Source organism: Zonotrichia leucophrys, chromosome 18, assembly GCF_028769735.1.
Source record: "Zonotrichia leucophrys gambelii isolate GWCS_2022_RI chromosome 18, RI_Zleu_2.0, whole genome shotgun sequence".
NCBI classification, from domain to species: Eukaryota; Metazoa; Chordata; class Aves; order Passeriformes; family Passerellidae; genus Zonotrichia; species Zonotrichia leucophrys.
The window spans coordinates 4418390-4434675 of record NC_088187.1 but is presented as its reverse complement, the minus strand read 5'-3'; the positions used below and the strand labels follow the sequence as shown (position 1 = coordinate 4434675).

The following is a 16286-nucleotide window of genomic DNA, read 5'->3' as shown; positions in this document are numbered from 1 at the left end:
CTAGGTAAGAATAGCAAAAGAAAGAATGATAACAAAAGCTTCTGTCTTGGACAGAGAGTCCAATCCAGCTGACTGTGATTGGCCATTAATTAAAAACAACCCATGAGACCAATCCCAGATGCACCTGTTGCATTCCACAGCAGCAGATAACCATTGTTTACATTTTGTTCCTGAAGCCTCTCAGCTTCTCAGGAGGAAAAATCCTAAGGAAAGGATTTTTCATAAAAGATGTGTGTGACATCCCCCTGCTCTTCCCCTCTGGTAGATGCCAGCTGGTTGCCCATATATGAAGAATCAGAAGATGCAGTGGATTTCATCCTGGCCTTTGTCAGCAGCCTTGACAAGGTAACAGTGGCCAGCTGGACACTGGCTGTGATTTGCTGGGCTGTGCAGTGGTGCTGGCTGGGCAGAGCTGCATTTCTCACAGGGCACTGCTCTCCCAGTGCTCCAGCCCCACTGGCTGCGTCCATCCTCCCACACTCCCTGTTTGTGCCTCTGCCAGGACACCCACAAGTTCACATTTCTGAAGAGCACCTACGTTGTGTGCAAAACTGCCTTGAAACGGGGCTTGACCAGGGGCCTGGATTTATTCTGTCAAACGTGTGAAGTGGTTGAGAATATCAAGGTAGAACCATCTGAGGTTTTGGGGATGGGCACAAGCACCCCTGTGTGGACAGTGCTTGGTGGGTCAGGGATTGGGTGCTGCCAGGTCTCATCCTGGTTGTGCTCTGCAGGACCTCCTGGACAAAGAGCCAAGGGACCGTCTGTCCTCCAAGATCCGCTACCTGGCCATGATTACCATTGAAGAATTAAGGTGAGCCCCTGTCCCACAGCTCTGAGGCCACCAGCAAGAGGCCTTGGGGGCTGCTCCCAGCACCAGTGTCCAGCTGACCCCCCTCTGTCCTTGCAGCTTGGTGGAGAATGTGCTGGAGGGCAAAACCAAAATCCTCCTGTCTGCATGTTTCTCAAGTGTCCTCCTGCTCCCCTCAGAAAGGGAAATGCCACACCAGAACACTGCCCTCTACATCAAGGTAGGTGCTGGCTGAGCTCCAGGAGCCTCCAGTCCCTCTGGGCTGCCCCATGACCAGAGATCTGAGCCAGGCTGAGGTGTTGCTGTTGCTTTCCCACCCTGGTGGCTCTGTCACCTTCCCACGGGGCTGGCTGCTCTGCCCCCAGCAGTTTGTGCATCCCTGTGTCTCTCCTGAGCAGTTCAGGTGTCTTCCTCAGGCACTGAGAGCTCAGATGAGTCTCCTGGGTGTGGGGGAAGAGCAGCAGGGTGACAGGCACTGCTCTCTGTGTGTTTGCAGACGCTGAAAGCCATGGACACAATGCTGAGGACAGTGGTGCTCAGCTTTCCTGCTTCCAGCGTCAGCAAGGAGCTGCAGGACATCTTTGAGGTGTGGCACGAGCAGAGTGGCAGTCCCAGGGCTGTTCCTCACCCTGGAAGTGAGGACCTGCCAGTCCAGTGCTGAGCAGGCAGAGCATGGTGTGGGAGGGAGCAGGGGCTGGCACCAGGCTCCTCTGAAGCACAGTGGCTGCAGAAGGTGGTGCCTGCCTCGCCAAAATGTTGTCCTGGGACCTTGTCCAGGCTTGTGAGGGACCCCAAGGACAGCGCCCCACTCCAGGCTCAGAGGAAGCCGTGAGGGATGGTACAAGTGTGGCCCAGGAGCAGAGCTGTGTTTGCTCTTGGCGCTCACCTGTGGTTCCTCTCACCCCAGATGCTGCTGGAGTACACCAGGTTTGAGAGGGAAGCTGTGCGGGAGAGGGCTATGGGGAGGATTGCTGTCCTGACCAATCTGCTGTCTAACTATTCCACTCTGAAGGTAGGAAGCACACACCCTGCAGTCCCCCTCCCTGGCATTCTCCATGCCAGGGCTGCTGCCCAGCTGGTTGCTCCAAGAGATGGGGCCAGGGAGCCCTGCAAGGCCCAGATTCACCAGGAATCCAGCTCTGGGCACACTCTTGGGTTCAGGTTCAGCACCAACTTCTTTCTCTTAGCCCTTCTTCTCATGTCTCACTCATCCAGCCCTCTGTCAACTTTGGAAGAGACAGTTCTGGACCTGTGCGCCCTGAGGACATCTCATTCCCAGCCATGGGAAGGCTGGTGGGACGTCTCATTCTCTTCCGATATTCCGGGGAACAAACAAGCTACACAGCTTTCCACGCTCTGTTTTCCCTTGCTGAATTCCTCTGTAAGTAAAAAGGCAAGAGCAGCTGCGGCCTCGTCCCTGTGCACACAGACCTCCCTTTACAGACCTGCTTCCTGACCTCCTCTGCCCCTCCCGGCTGTTTCCCATGGCATCCCAGCTGTCCCTTTGCTGCAGAAGCTGAGTGCTCACCTCAAGTCCAGGATCTGTTTGTCACTGCTCTCCTTTTCCCTGTTCCTTCCAGGACCTTGAACCCAACTGGCTTGTGGCCCCACAGCCAAAGCCCAGTTGACTCCCAGGTCCCAAAGTCCAGTTTGCTCTACTAGAGAAGAGCAAATCAACCACCCTGGCTGGGGCCTCTTGCCTATAGCAAGAAGCTATTCCTGATGGCCCCCAGAAATCCTGACTGATTCTGTCTTGCAAGCAGATCTCAGGGTGGTTTGATGACCTTGTTGGCAAAGCAGCTCTGTCTCACTGACTCTTCTGTGTTATCCCTGCTGTTTAGACAAGTCAAGACCAAGGGATGGGTCAGATGTATTCTCTTGGGAAGCTTTGACCACCTCCTCACTGTGTTACCTGAGCATTATAGACTGTACCCAGGTAATGATCCCCCCTCCTGCTGGGATTCTTTTCCATGGCATCAGCAGGGCACTTGTGTGAGCAAAGGGACCCAGAATCAGTGGGCTGGTGGGGCCTCACTGCCCTGGCAAGAAGGTTCCTGCCATTCCTGAGTAGGGACAACACATGGGCTGCACTCTCCTGTCCTGGCAGCAGCTCCAGCCCCAGCAGGAGCCCCAGCAAGCTCCTAGTTCTCATGAGCCCTCCTCCCTGACATGGAGGGCCCTCTCTCCTCACTCTCTCACACCCAGGGACTGCGGGCACTGCTGCCAGCTCTCCTGTGGGCTCTGCTGCCAGCACTGCTAGCAACCTCTGCCCAGCCAAGCAGCACCATCAGGGCACTCAGTGGCACGTGTCTTCCTTCCTTCCTTCCTGCCACAGGCCTTTGGAAGATACCTCCACTCCAGTGAGAGGACAGATGTCGTCCTTGAGGCCATCGAGGCCATGAAAGATCCCAGCATCCTTAACAAGGATGTGCCCTGCAGTATACTGGATGTGGTCATGGAAGACACAGACTTCTGGGTGACAGATGTAAGTGCCCTGGGGCTGGATTCCCCTGATCTTCAGCCCTGCCAGGCCTTGCTCCTCCTTCCACCCCTTCCTCACAAACCCAGGTGACTTCGGCACCTGAAACCGCCCAAAGGCAGCAGAGAGGAATGGGAAGGGCAGCTGAGGACATGGCTGCATTCCATGGCAGTGCCATCCTCACCTGTATCCTTTTCAGGTGCCCAAGACAGTGAAGTGCATTTTTGAGAACCTGCTATACGCCACCACAGAGGCAGGCTGTGTCAAAGTGGAGTCACTGTTTCTCCTGATGACCACCCAGTACCCCTCGGCCGTGGTCATCAGCCTGTGTGAGATGGCTCTTCAGGGAGACAGGTACTGGCCCTGACAATCTGAGGGGCTTGTTCCACATGGGGACAGGGACCCCGAGACTCTGTGGCTGCCAGATCCAAGGAATGCTGCAGGACATCCCACAGAGCCAGGCTCTCCATCCCACAAACCTTTCTGGCTCTCTCGCAGCAGCCAAAGTCAGCCAGGCCACTCCAGAGCCATCTTAGTGCTCCCATCCCCACAGGGAACTCCCCCTCAGCCCTGTTCTGCCTCCTGCAGGGCCCCCAGCACAGAATATGCTCTGTGGTCCTGGCCATGGCACTGTGGCTGAGGCAGGCCCTGGCTTCCAGCACTTTGCAGGAGCTGTGTGACACTCTGTCCTCCAAGCCTGACATTCTGGACAAGTTCCTAGCAGAGTTTGCTACCTTGCACCGGAACCAGTGGTGCAACCCTCCCAGAGAAGGCACCCGCGCCTCTCACAGAACTGTGAGTTACCAGAAAAAACCCCAACCCCTTTCTGTGAGCCCTCTGCCAGCACCTCATGGCTGTGTCTGTTCCTCCAGTCATCCCTGGGGCAGGTTGACTTGGAGGAGTTGGGTGAGGAGCCCAACGTCTGGAGCAATCAGGGAAATCCCGATGTGATGACGGCCTTTCTGATGCTGGAAGTCCTCCTTGGACTGTCAGAGAGAATGGAGATGGTGAGCAGGGTGGTTTTGGGGCAGCCAGGGCCTGGGGTTGAGTTCAAGGCAGTGGCTTGGCCTGGACTGGGAGTCAGGATGTGGGCTGAGTGCTCCAAAAACCCTCCCTGCCATGGTGGGGCCTGGGCTGGGAGTCAGGATGTGGAATGACTGCTCTAAAAACCCTCCCTGCCATGGTGGGGCCTGGGGTGGCTGCCCTGGGAGGTGTCCAGACACATTTCACAAAATAGAAACTCTCTTCTTCATAAAGGGAAAAAAAATTGAAGCCTTCCTGCCAAGCATGATGAAGATACTGGAAGTTGGCAGTGAAGATGAGAAGCTGAAGATAATTGAGGTCTTTCGAAATGTCCTGAGTCAGCTGAAGAAGTCAAAGGCCAGCTCCATTGCTGTGGCACTGGTGGGGAAGATCCTGCCCCTCTTTGACTCGGTGAGGCTGATGTGGGAGCCTGAGCTCCAGAGATGGGCACTCCCCCTCATGAAAGCAGCACTTGGAGCAGGCTCAGCTTTCCTAGAAAGGATTCTGGGCTTTGTAGCCCAAAGCTGCTTGTGCCTGCCCTGGAATGTGACAATGTGGCATGGCCCTCACAACAGGCATGGGCAGGGAGCCCTGCTTCAAGGCTCACCTTTCCTCCCTTGTGGAAACCCAAGGCACCAGGAATATTTCTCTGTCTGCTCTGGGGCGCTTTGACCCCCAGGGGAGCACTGACTTTCTTATTAATGGAGAAAGTTTCCCAGCCTTCAAGATAAACTAGAATCCACAAAAGTGTGAAATAGATTATAGAGAGCAGTGTAGGTGGATCACTTGGTGAGAAATTGAGGTTTTGGGATTTTTAGTATGTTGTGGATGGAAGCAAGATGGAGGGCACAGGGTGTCATCCTGGGTTTCTCCTTCATGCTTCTTCTTCCTCCTCCTTCATGGGTTTGGGTGGCATTTTGTAATTAGGCAGAAGAGTCTTCTGAAATGTCTAATACATGAACTCTTCAGCCCTGCTCCTCCTCTTCATTATCTGCTGGGAGCACCAATTCTCCAGGCTTGTCACAGAGCCCCCAGCTGGCTGGAGCAGTCTCTCCTGCCAGTACCCCTCACTGCTGAGGTGGCATTTTGTAATTGGGCAGAAAAGTACCCATTGTGGACTCTTTGGGATCAGTTATTGGGTTAAAAGGGAAATAATCCAGGTGTCAGTTCTTAATCAGATAGTTTAGTCCTAAAAGATCTTGTACCAAGAGATTGTTGGCCATTTTGTGCCTTCTAATGAAAAGCTGCCAAACTCACAGTAGTGAGACTGTTTTACTGATAAGAAACTATGAACACTTGAGTTTGAACATGAATTACTGTCTCAAATGCCCTCAATCCAGACCCAGAAAAACTGATGACTGGTACCCCACCCTCCCTCCTCACAGGAGAGCGTGCGGCTGCGAGAGCTCTCCCTCTGGCTCCTCAGAGACCTGGTGAGGTCTGTGGCGAGGAGGGATGAGAAGAAGATGAGGAAGCAGGTGCAGAGTGCCCTGATCCCGCTGCTCTTCCGTGTGAATGACCAGGTCCCCAGTGTGGCCAAGGTATGAATTTGAAGGTTGGTGTGATGTGGGGGGGCTGACACCTCCCAGGGTGTTGTATTTGTGGGGTGCCCCATGGCAGGAAGGAATGATGAATCTGACTCCAAGTTCTCAGAAGGGTAATTTATTATTTTATGATACTATATTATATTTAAAAATACTAAACTAAACTATACTAAAGAATACAGAAAGGATATTTGCACAATGCTAAAAAGATAATAATGAAAACTTGTGACACTCTCTAGAGTCCTGACACAGCTTAGCACTGATTGGCTAAAGAGTGAAAACAACTCACATGAATCCAATGAAACAATCATCTGTTGGATAAACAATCTCCAAACACATTCTACATGAGCAAAACACAGGAGAAGCAAATGAGATAAAATTGTTTTCCTATTTCTCCAAGGCTTCTCAGCTTCCCAGGAGAAAAATCCTGGGCAAATGGATTTTTCAGAAAATATGAATGTGACATCAGGGATGCTGGGCACTGGGGCAGGGGCTGCTCGCTTTGGACAGGGCTCCCCCAGTGCAGCCCTGGGAAGGGTCTCTGTTGAACTAGGACAAGGCTGGATGAGATGGCTTGGCCATTTTCATCACCTGTCCTGCCTCCTCCTGCAGCTTGGCAGCAGCCTGTGGCCATGAGGCAGCACCCAAGGCCTGAACATGTGTGCTCCAGAAACTCAGAGGCTTCTCAGCTTCCCCACAAGTGTCAGAGGCCAGGGCTTCAACCTCAGTCAGTCACCCAGGCCTGGCCCCAAGAGACTCCAAGACATTTGGGCTAGGACAAGTCCCAACTTCCTAAGGGGGGGATCACTGCAGGAATAAAGCCAAGAGGTCTCTTTCCCCGGGCCCTGGTGCCACCTCTGAGCTCATGCTGTTCTGCAGGCATCCAGGGAAGCCCTTTTTGCTGCTGCAGAGCTTCTCAAATGGAAGCAGCTCAAGCACCTGCTGCAGAAAGAGCGGATGTGGGAGCTTGCAGAATGCTTGGTAAGGATAAGCTCCAGGCTGGGTGAGGGCTGTCCCTGCCCTGTGTCTGTCCCCATGAGAGCCCAGGGAAGCAGAGGCTACTCTGAGTGCTGCTCTCAGGGCTGGGTAGGACCTGGAGGACTTTGTTCCTCAAGAACAGAGCCTCAGAGGCTCCTCTCCAGGCTCCTCTCCCCTTTGGAGGGCTCAGCAATGGGGTGCTGGCAGGAGGGACTGACAGAGCCAGCTGGGGGGCTCTGTGACAAGCCTGGAGACATCCCTGGTGCTCCCTGCAGATAAAGAAGAGGAGGAGCAGGGTTGAAAAGTTCATGTACCAGAGCCTGCCCTACCTGAGGGACCCTCAGTCCCCTGTGCGCCTGGCAGCCGTCAGGTTCATTGGTGAGTCACAGCCCTGGTCCCTTTTGGGCCAGCCTGGCCATGTCCCTGCCCTGCACTGGCAGCAGCCCTGTGGTACCCCAACCACCCTGTGCAGAGCCTCAGCCTCCCTGTGCCCCCTGCCACCAGCTGGGCTTGGTGGCCACCTTGCCCTGTCCCTTTCTGGTGGCCCCTGGGTCATCCCTGAGTGGGAGGGTGGCAGGGCTGGGGGTCACCCTGCTGGGAGCACACTGGGAGCAGGGAGTGACAGAGCTCTGTGCCCAGGGTGCGCCACGAGGCACATGAGGGACCAGGACATAGAGACCCAGGCTCACATCCTCACTGGTGAGTGGCATGTGGGGAATCTGGGGAGGCTCTGCAGACACACGGCTTCATCTTGGCTCTGTTTGTTTGGGTCACAGCCCTTCAGCCCTTGGAGAGAGACAAGGACATCTCAATCAGCTCCCTGGCAGCCCACACAGGCTTGCTCCTGAGAGCTCCAAGGGTGCAGAGAAGATCGAGTGTCATTCTACACACACTGTGCTGCTGGTGTCGGTGAGCTCAGCAGAGCTGAAGCTGTCTGTGCATTAATAAAGCTGGAGAAACACATCCATGGTATCCTTCAGATGTGTAGTGCTGAGCTGACTGTGTCCTCCTTGGCCTGTCCCACAACCAGTGGGATGCTTCCTCCTCACACCCCTGCCATCCCCAAATGCCCCACTTGGCCCCAAATTGCAGGCACAGGGCTCTGGATTTTCTGCAGAGGGTCTCAAATTGCATCCCTGGTACCCCAAAATGTTCCTGTGGACCTTGAATTGTATCTGCAGAGCCCCACAGCATCCTCGGCAGACTGAATTGTACCTGCAGAGCCCCACAGCATCCTCAGCAGACTGAATTGTATCTGCAGAACCCCACAGCATCCTTGACAGACTCCAAATTCCATTCAATGTATTTCAGAATGCCCCACTGAGTACTGGGGTGCAGCTGTGGGGCCCCAAATGGTCTCTGGCAGCCCCACCAAGTGTGGAATCATGAGGGAATGCTCAGCCCTGAGTGGAGCTCAGGAGGTCCCAGAGCTCCCTGGGGAGTGCTAGAAGCTGGAATTGAGTGAAGCTCTCTGCTTTAAATGTGACATCTCTGTTTTTTACCAAAAGAAGCCTCTGGAATCCATCCAGTGCATGGAATTTCCATGCACTCTGGAAAAAAACCTCCAGCTCTCCACCGCAGATCCCAAACAATGAGCAGGGGATGCCATCCCCAGGCGCTGGGGAAAACAGCAGAGAGTGTTTGAAGAGCCAGAAGGGATGGGCAGGGGGCAGCTGGGGGAGGAAGCAGCGTGGCCCTGCCCTGGATTTGTTCAGAGGGGCAGAACGTGTGCAGGATGTGGGGTTTGGGGTCTTTTCACCAGTGCTGCTGTTACCAAACCCTCTGAAATTGTCGGGATTGGCTCCCTCTAACCCTCTCTTTGAGTGTTAGAGAGTAGGGTGTTGCTTCATTTTTGGCCAGCAGGGGTGGCTGACAAGTTCTGGCCTCTGCACTGATGCAAATACAGAACTTTTACACTGATTTATACATTTTTAGGAAACAAACAAATAAACGTTCATTGGTTCTAACTCACATAATTTGCTTAATTAATCAGTATTCCATCCTCTCCTGGTTATTGATTTCTCACTCTTCATGCCACTTTGCAACACATTTTTTCATCCTTTTATCCTCTTTTCCTTGGGTGGGGAGCCTCCAACTTTCCAGGCCTTCATCTCCTGTATCTTCTTGTTGATTGTTTTCCCTTGCTGTGCTTCAGCTGTCCTGTAAGTAGTAGAGTTGTCATGCTTTGTCACTTAATATTAAATCTGACTTTAGCTCATACCCTTGCCAGTGATCTTTAAAGTGATCTCAAATCTCTCTTTCATAGCACCCAGGGGAGGGGGAGCACCATGGGGGTGTCAGGGGACCCCTCTGCTCCTGGCTGGTCAGCTCAGGGGACACCCCTGGCAGGTCCCCAGCCCGGGGGCCCTGCTCTGTCCCCGGTGTCGCTCTCCTGCAGAGCAGGATGGCCATCAAGTGGCTGGTGCTGGGACTGGCACAGGAGCTTTTTATCTTGGGCTGCTGCAGGAGAGCATGCAAAATCCAATATAAATATAAATATAGATATAGATATAGATATAGATATAGATATAGATATAGATATAGATATAGATATAGATATAGATATAAATATAAATATAAATATAAATATAAATAGCAGGAGGTGTATATATAAAAATATTGTATATAATATGTAAAATATAAAATATAAAAACATATAATATTTCATTATTATATATGATATTATTATATATTATATATAGATATTATATATGATTATATAATATATAATATATTATATATATTATAATATATAATGCATATATTATATATATTTTTACTATATATAAAAAAGTAGAAAAAAAACCCCCAAATATTTGCTTGATATTATTAGTTTCTTTCAGTGCCCTGTTGTCACTGTCACATTTTCTGAAAAATCCCTTCACCAGGATTTCTTCTCCTGGGAAGCTGAGAGGCCTCAGAGAAAAATGAAAACCAGCAGCTGGAGGAAAGAAATCCATTTGTGGCATGATTTGGGAACACAGCGTCTCTCTGTTCCCTCCTGGAGGAGGAGGGAGAGCCCAGGGTGTTGGATGCTGTGGTACTCACATGCCCTCTGAACAGAGAGAAGCAGAGAAGAAGGGAAAACAATTCTTATCTCTGCTTGCTGCTCCTGTTGTTCTGCACATGTGGAATGTGGTGGAAGATTATTTACCTGAAGGAATTTGGTAACTGGATTTTGCTAAGGATTGTTTTTTTCCCTTGGCCAATCACAAAAAGCTGTGTCCTGACTGTCCGCAGACAGTCACGAGTTTTCTTTGGTATTCTTTGTAATATAGTTATAGTATAACATAGTATTATAAAGTATAAAATTATATACTATATAGTTATAGTATAACAGTATAATGAAGTAATTAATTAGTCTTCTGATATCATGGAGTTCTGTGCATCATTCTTCAAAGCAAAACTGGATACAGTAGGTTTTATTCTAATTCTGTCTGCAGCAGAAATATTAGATATTGTTTGTATCCAGTTTTCCAAAGTGATGGAAGTGTGTACACCATTCCTTCCAATGGTCACTTTTTATATTCAGCCCTATTTCTGCTTGTGTAGGTGGTTGCTGAACATCCAGATGCTTCAAGTGAGGAGATTGAAGAGCTGCTCGAATGACAGTGGAACATGCTTACTGAAAAACAGAAAGGTCAATATAACACAAAGTTTGCCATAGTGACCTCTCCCAAATCTGAAGAAGTCTCTGGTAAATGTAAAACTCTGCTAGTGTACTCTAACTAAATTCAATGTACATAGTGGTGTTAAACTAAGTGCATATTTGAGACCCTGTGGGGAAAACAGCTTTCACTTGTGATGGTGTTCACAGGGGTCTTAGGATGAGGGAAGAGATGAAGATTTGACTCCGTGTTTCAGAAGGCTTGATTTATTATTTTATCATATATTTTACATTAAAACTATACTAAAATAATAGAAGAAAAGGTTTCATCAGAAGACTAGCTCAGAATAGAATAAGAAAGAATGATAACAAAGGTTTGTGGCTCGGTTCTCTGTCCGAGCCAGCTGGGCTATGATTGGCCATTAATTACAAACATCTAACATAAGTTAATCAAAGTTCTACTTGTTGCATTCCACAGCAGCAGATAACCATTGTTTACATTTTGTTTTTGAGGCCTCTCAGCTTCTCAGGAGGAAAAATCCTAAAGAAAGGATTTTCCATAAAAGATGTTTGTGACATTCACTGTTTTCCAGTTTTAATTCTTGGTGTTTGTGCCAATAGCAAAGGGACGCCAATGGTTACAATGAACACAACCCATAAAGTCAACATTTCTTGCTCATTGTTCTGAAAAGTTGTTATATGTAAACCTTCTGCTGTTTAGACATTGCTGATTTCTCATTCTTCTTCTGCCCATAAGCAGCTGCCATTGCATCCACAAATGCTGAGCATCACAGCATTGAGAGGATGCTGGGCACTAAAGAGACACAAAAGCACTGCAGGGACAAAGGGGAGGCTGGAGATGAGCTCAGGGGACAGCCTCCAGGTGGGTTTGTAGCAGACAGCTGCCACTGCAGAGACACTTGGTATTAGTCCAATTAATACCTCAAATTAGTGTCTGCATTTACTGGAAAGGCAACACAGAATCCGAGCTGCAAGGGCAGTACATGTTTTGTGTTGGGCAGGGCGTGATTGGAGCCAGAAAAAGCCTTAATGGACGACTTCTGTGATTTCTTTTGTATTGACACTTCTTATCTGCTGAGCATTTAGCCTCTCTCCCTGAGGAAATGTGCGGTTTCCCTGGGGCCCACAATCTCTGGCTCTGTAAGGATTGGTTCCTCATTTGAGGTTCAGAGAACAATTGTTCCTTTCTACTGCTTTTGGTTTGTTTTAAGTAAGTTGTATTGATTTTAGGGTAGCTAGGTATAGAAACAAGACTGACCAAAGTAATTTTTGATTTGCACAGTTCTGTATATAATGTAATCCTGTGCTAGGACTGGGGCTCTACACAGAGAGCACTAGGAGCTTTCTCCCAAACCCTGCATGCAAACACCATTTCACCAAAATCCTTATTGTATTTTGGACCCTTTTGAAAAAAGGAAAAAAAGGAATTAATCCCTTACAAGCATATTTGTGGAAAAGGAATAAAAAAACATCTTGTTTCCAGGTGTTTTCATCTATAAATGGTCTTATAGCTCACCTAGCCCTGCTTCCAAACATTCCTACAGCTGGAAGTGTGGGAAAATTTTCAGTGTCTGGATTTGTATAAATGAAAGCATAAGCAGAGTGAGAGTGGTCTTCTGTCCTTCTGGAGTGAGGTAGAAAGAGGTCATGGAGAGCTGCAAAAGAGGGAAGGACAGCTCTTCCTGGGAATAAGCTTTTGAGAATAAGCTGGTTTGGATCTGAGGTGGAAGTGGCTGCTGTGTGTGTTTCCCAGTATGGTGTGTATCTTAAATATTTCACACTGAGATTGTAAATCCATGATTTGGATGTTGGAGAACCAGCCTGGCACAACCCCCTGAGTTTTCCAGCAAGATGATCTGTGTTTCTCTGACAGCAATACTGGTGCTGCTGGAATAAATGGTTTGTGGCTTGGGAGATGCTGCCTGACTTAGGGAAGGAGCTGGAGCAGCCCTGATGGCTTGGGTGAGGAAAAAAGGAGTGGGAGGGTTTGAAAGTGAGTTTCTAGTGATGGTTGAAGTCCAAAGCCACAGCTTTGCTCCTGCTCTGCCTGAATTAGGTGTTTGGACCTGGGAAATGAGCATGTTATAATTCTTAGGCTCTGGGCTGTCTCTACAAAGAACAGAAATGGTCCTGTCTGGAGACTTGGTCAGCAGCTCTGATGTCTCAGGGGTGGGAGGTTTTTTTCTGAGCCCTTCAGCCAACTTGTTTCTTATCTTTGGAAATGTTGCTGCTTCTGTTTCCATTAAAGAAACTTGTGACAAAAGGGCACTTAGTTCCTGGGAAGGAAAACAGAAGCTTTCCTTTTCCTTTCTCTAAACCAATCAATTTACAGACTATCTCTGTGGGAATGTCAGGAATTGTACAGACATCCTAGGCTCTTGATTAAAGTTGATGGTTTTTTTATGAGTTATATTATCTTACTCTGCAGGAAACAGGCATTTGTCTATTTAATTTTGTTCTAGAAAAAAAGAAATAAGTGAGGAAACAGAAACAGCAGAATGTGGGTGCTGTTTTTCTCTGCTAGATGGACTTGCCTGCTTTTCCTTTCCCTGTTGTCACCTTGTCTTGGTTTAGAAAGACAGGAGTTTGCTAAGGAAGGCAGGAGCCTCCCCTGAAATGGAGAATGTAAACCCTCCCCACTCCTCTGAATTGCTATAAATTTTAAATTAAGGGGTTTCAGGCAAAAATATGGGATCAGAAAATACCAGTTCTTTAATGGGGAAATGGAAAAAAAATAAAGGATAAAATAAAGAATGCAGTACACCAAACCAACACTGACAGAGTCAGAACCCAACCTGACACCCTGTGGGTCAGGGTGTTGGCAGCAGTCCCATTGGAATTGTGGCTCAGCCCTCCTGCAGTGTCAGGGCTGGTTCTGCTGGAGCAGGGATCCTGGAGAGAAGGATGTATTCTTCCTCTGAAGATCCAGGGGAAGAAGAGGCAGCTGCTGTTCCTCTGGGGAATCCAGTGGAGAAGCTGTGCTGGTGTTCCAGAATCTCCAGATTATATCCAGGTAGGAATGCTTGGCTCCTCCCTCTGGGCTCCCATCTCCCAATGGGATGCTGTAGTTCTTATCAGCCATGCAGGGACATTCAATAGCTGTTATCAGCAATGTCCCCTCCTGAGGGAGGAGTGATTGTGGCCACTTAAAGAGAGAGATAAGGCAAACTGCCCACTTGACAAAGGTAATCTGCCATATAGATGGTGATTGAAAACAACTTGCATTGCAATCTGGAACATACCTCATGCTATCAATCAGCAGGGCAAATCTGACAGGGGTCTCACACTTGGTGAGTAAATTATTGCTGTGGGCTGGCTGGGAGTGAGGGTGCCCAAAAGCTGCAGACAGCCACGGGCATTCTGCTGGTCCTGCAGGAATACTGGTGACAATGACACCTTCTGGTGCCAGCCTGGGCTCAGGAGGAGCATTGTGTCCTGCCAGGATGAGAAACACAGACCCCCAGGCTGTGATGCTTGGGCTCTGAAGGCATTGTAAGGCTGCAGATGGTTCTCATTTGTTAAGATTTTGAAATATGTGGATTTATTCTCTTGCTAGCCCCTGGGAATATACATGTCCTGAGCCTCTGTCCCAGGCTTTGTGACCGATAAATGATCTCTGTGAGGTGGCAGAGCACCAGGCACACATTTGACAGGCAGGGGGTGCCCAGCAGCTCTGCCATGGCTCCTCTGCCACCCCAGGGAGCCTCATGCCCTTTCTGTGCCAGCTGTGACACAGGGCCCAGCCATGACACATGCTCAGACACAGAGCTGTGCTCTGAGTTTGCTCCACTTTATTGTTTTCTATGAGAAAAGAGAGCACATTTTAATCTTTAAAAAATCCCAAACCAAATCCCACTCTAATGGAGAGGGTTGCTTTGCCCTCCAGGCTTCTCCAGGCTTGCAGGAAAGCAGCAGTCAGAGAGCAACACCAAAAAATAACACAGAGATCTCAAAGGATCTCCTGTGTACCTGCTGCTAGGGGTGTGTCACACCAAAGTGACTCTAAATTGGACAGAGATGGGTTTGATGGGTGTAAGATGGATAAGAAAATGCTTGGATGGTCACTTCTGCAGGGCTGTGGTCAATGGCTCAGAGTGCTGATGGACATCAGCGACCAGGGGTGTCCCTCAGAGGGCAGTTTTGGAACCAGAGCCATTTCATATCTTCATATCAAGACATGGATGAAGGGACTGAGGGCACCCTTAGCAGGTTTGCAGGTGACACCAAGCTGAGAGTACAGTGCCAGCCCTGAAGGATGGAGACATCCAGAGGGACCTGGAAAGCTCCAGAAGTGGCCCATGGGAATCTCATGAGGTTCAGCAGGACAAGTTCTGGTGCTGCACCTGGGTTGGGGCAACCCCCAGGATCAATCCAGGCTGGGGATGAGCAGAGGAGCAGCCCTGGGAGAGGACCTGGGGGTGCTGGGGGTGAGATCTGCACCTGCCCCAGCCCTGATCTCCCACTGCCCTGGGCTGAGCCCCAACGTGGGCTGCAGGAAAGGGATTGGGATTCTGCCCCTGTGCCCCACTCAGGTCAGACCCCACCTGCAAAACTGGCCCAGCACAGGAGGGACCTGGAGAGAGCCCAGAGAGGCACCAGGATGAGCAGATGGATGGAGCAGATCTGCTGGGAGAGCTGGGATTGTGCAGCCTGGAGAAGAGAAAGCTTTGGGGTGACCAAATTGCTTTTAGAAGGTGACGTTTCAGATTTAAACAGCTTCAGTGCATGTGCTGTTAGGGTTGTTAATGAATTTTTCTCTTAGAGCAGGAGCTCATTTTAACATAGCTAAAACAAGCTAAAACATAACTAAACATAGTTTTAAAATAATAAACAAAATACTTGAAGCAGAAGTTTTTGAAGGGTATATCAATTCTGCAGCAGGATGATAATTGTAGATTATTTTGCACTCTCTGAAAATAAACATCCATGTAGAGTTTTGTCTGCCTATGAGTCAGCACAACAGAAGGAAATGGAAATTTAAATGTCTGGAGACTGAGGAGACAAAGTGAATACCCTAAAGATGTATGAGAGAAACCTGAAACAGGTCTGGATGGACAGCAGTGACTTCTCCCTTAGCTTGGTGCTTCATCCAGCACAGTAACCTTTTCCCTTTATTCCTCTTATCTATGGGCTCAGGCTCTGGGAGGTCACTTGGGGCAGATCCAGCCCTTGAACTTTCACCCCAGTTTCTCAGCCTGGAGCTCCAGTAGTGGAAGGGTGAAAGGTCCAGGCTTTTATGGGAAATCAGCCTCATTCCCTGACATAACAGGACAAAGCCAAGCACCCCTTGAAGACTCAAGGAGCTGCATTCTCTTGCAATTTTAGAGATCTTATCACATCATGTCAAAAATGTTTTCTCACTATTTTATGTCAACATGTTTGATTTCTCTCTGCTTTTATTATTTTAACATTAATGGCATTAACAAGCTGGTGTTGATGCTGAGGATATGTTATCTATCTATCTATCTATCTATCTATCTATCTATCTATCTATCTATCTGTCTCTCTGTCTCTCTTGTCATCTATTCCTTGGGTTTCCTATTTCATTGCTAGAACAACAGTCATCTTCCTCAGCAGGGACCAGAGCTCTCCCAGGTGAAGCTATGTCCCTAAAAACAGGCATTGAACATTTTGGAGTTGATGGGGCTTTTTTGGCTGCTCGATTTTTTTTCTCCCCCCAGTCCAGGGAAACTTTAAATTTTAAATTAATTTTTAAAATAATTATTAATATTTATAATTTAAAAATGATTTTTAAAAATTATTATTTTTTTATAAAAATTGAAATCTTTCAGCAAAAGAAAACAATTATATTTCTTTGTTGCA

General features: G+C 48.8%; 1 protein-coding gene across 1 annotated transcript; it reads left to right on the top strand.

Moving 5' to 3' along the window:
• Positions 1-228: 228 nt before the first annotated feature.
• Positions 229-8198, top strand: MROH8 (maestro heat like repeat family member 8). The gene is made up of 18 exons (XM_064728889.1): positions 229-345; positions 503-625; positions 735-814; positions 911-1031; positions 1308-1397; positions 1719-1823; positions 2027-2192; positions 2653-2747; positions 3147-3296; positions 3490-3644; positions 3950-4085; positions 4163-4297; positions 4548-4724; positions 5699-5854; positions 6737-6838; positions 7111-7213; positions 7475-7534; positions 7612-8198. The coding sequence occupies exons 1-18, from the start codon at positions 229-231 to the stop codon at positions 7746-7748; spliced, it is 2208 nt and encodes a 735-aa protein (XP_064584959.1). The 3' UTR covers positions 7749-8198.
• The last annotated feature ends 8088 nt before the right edge of the window (positions 8199-16286 follow it).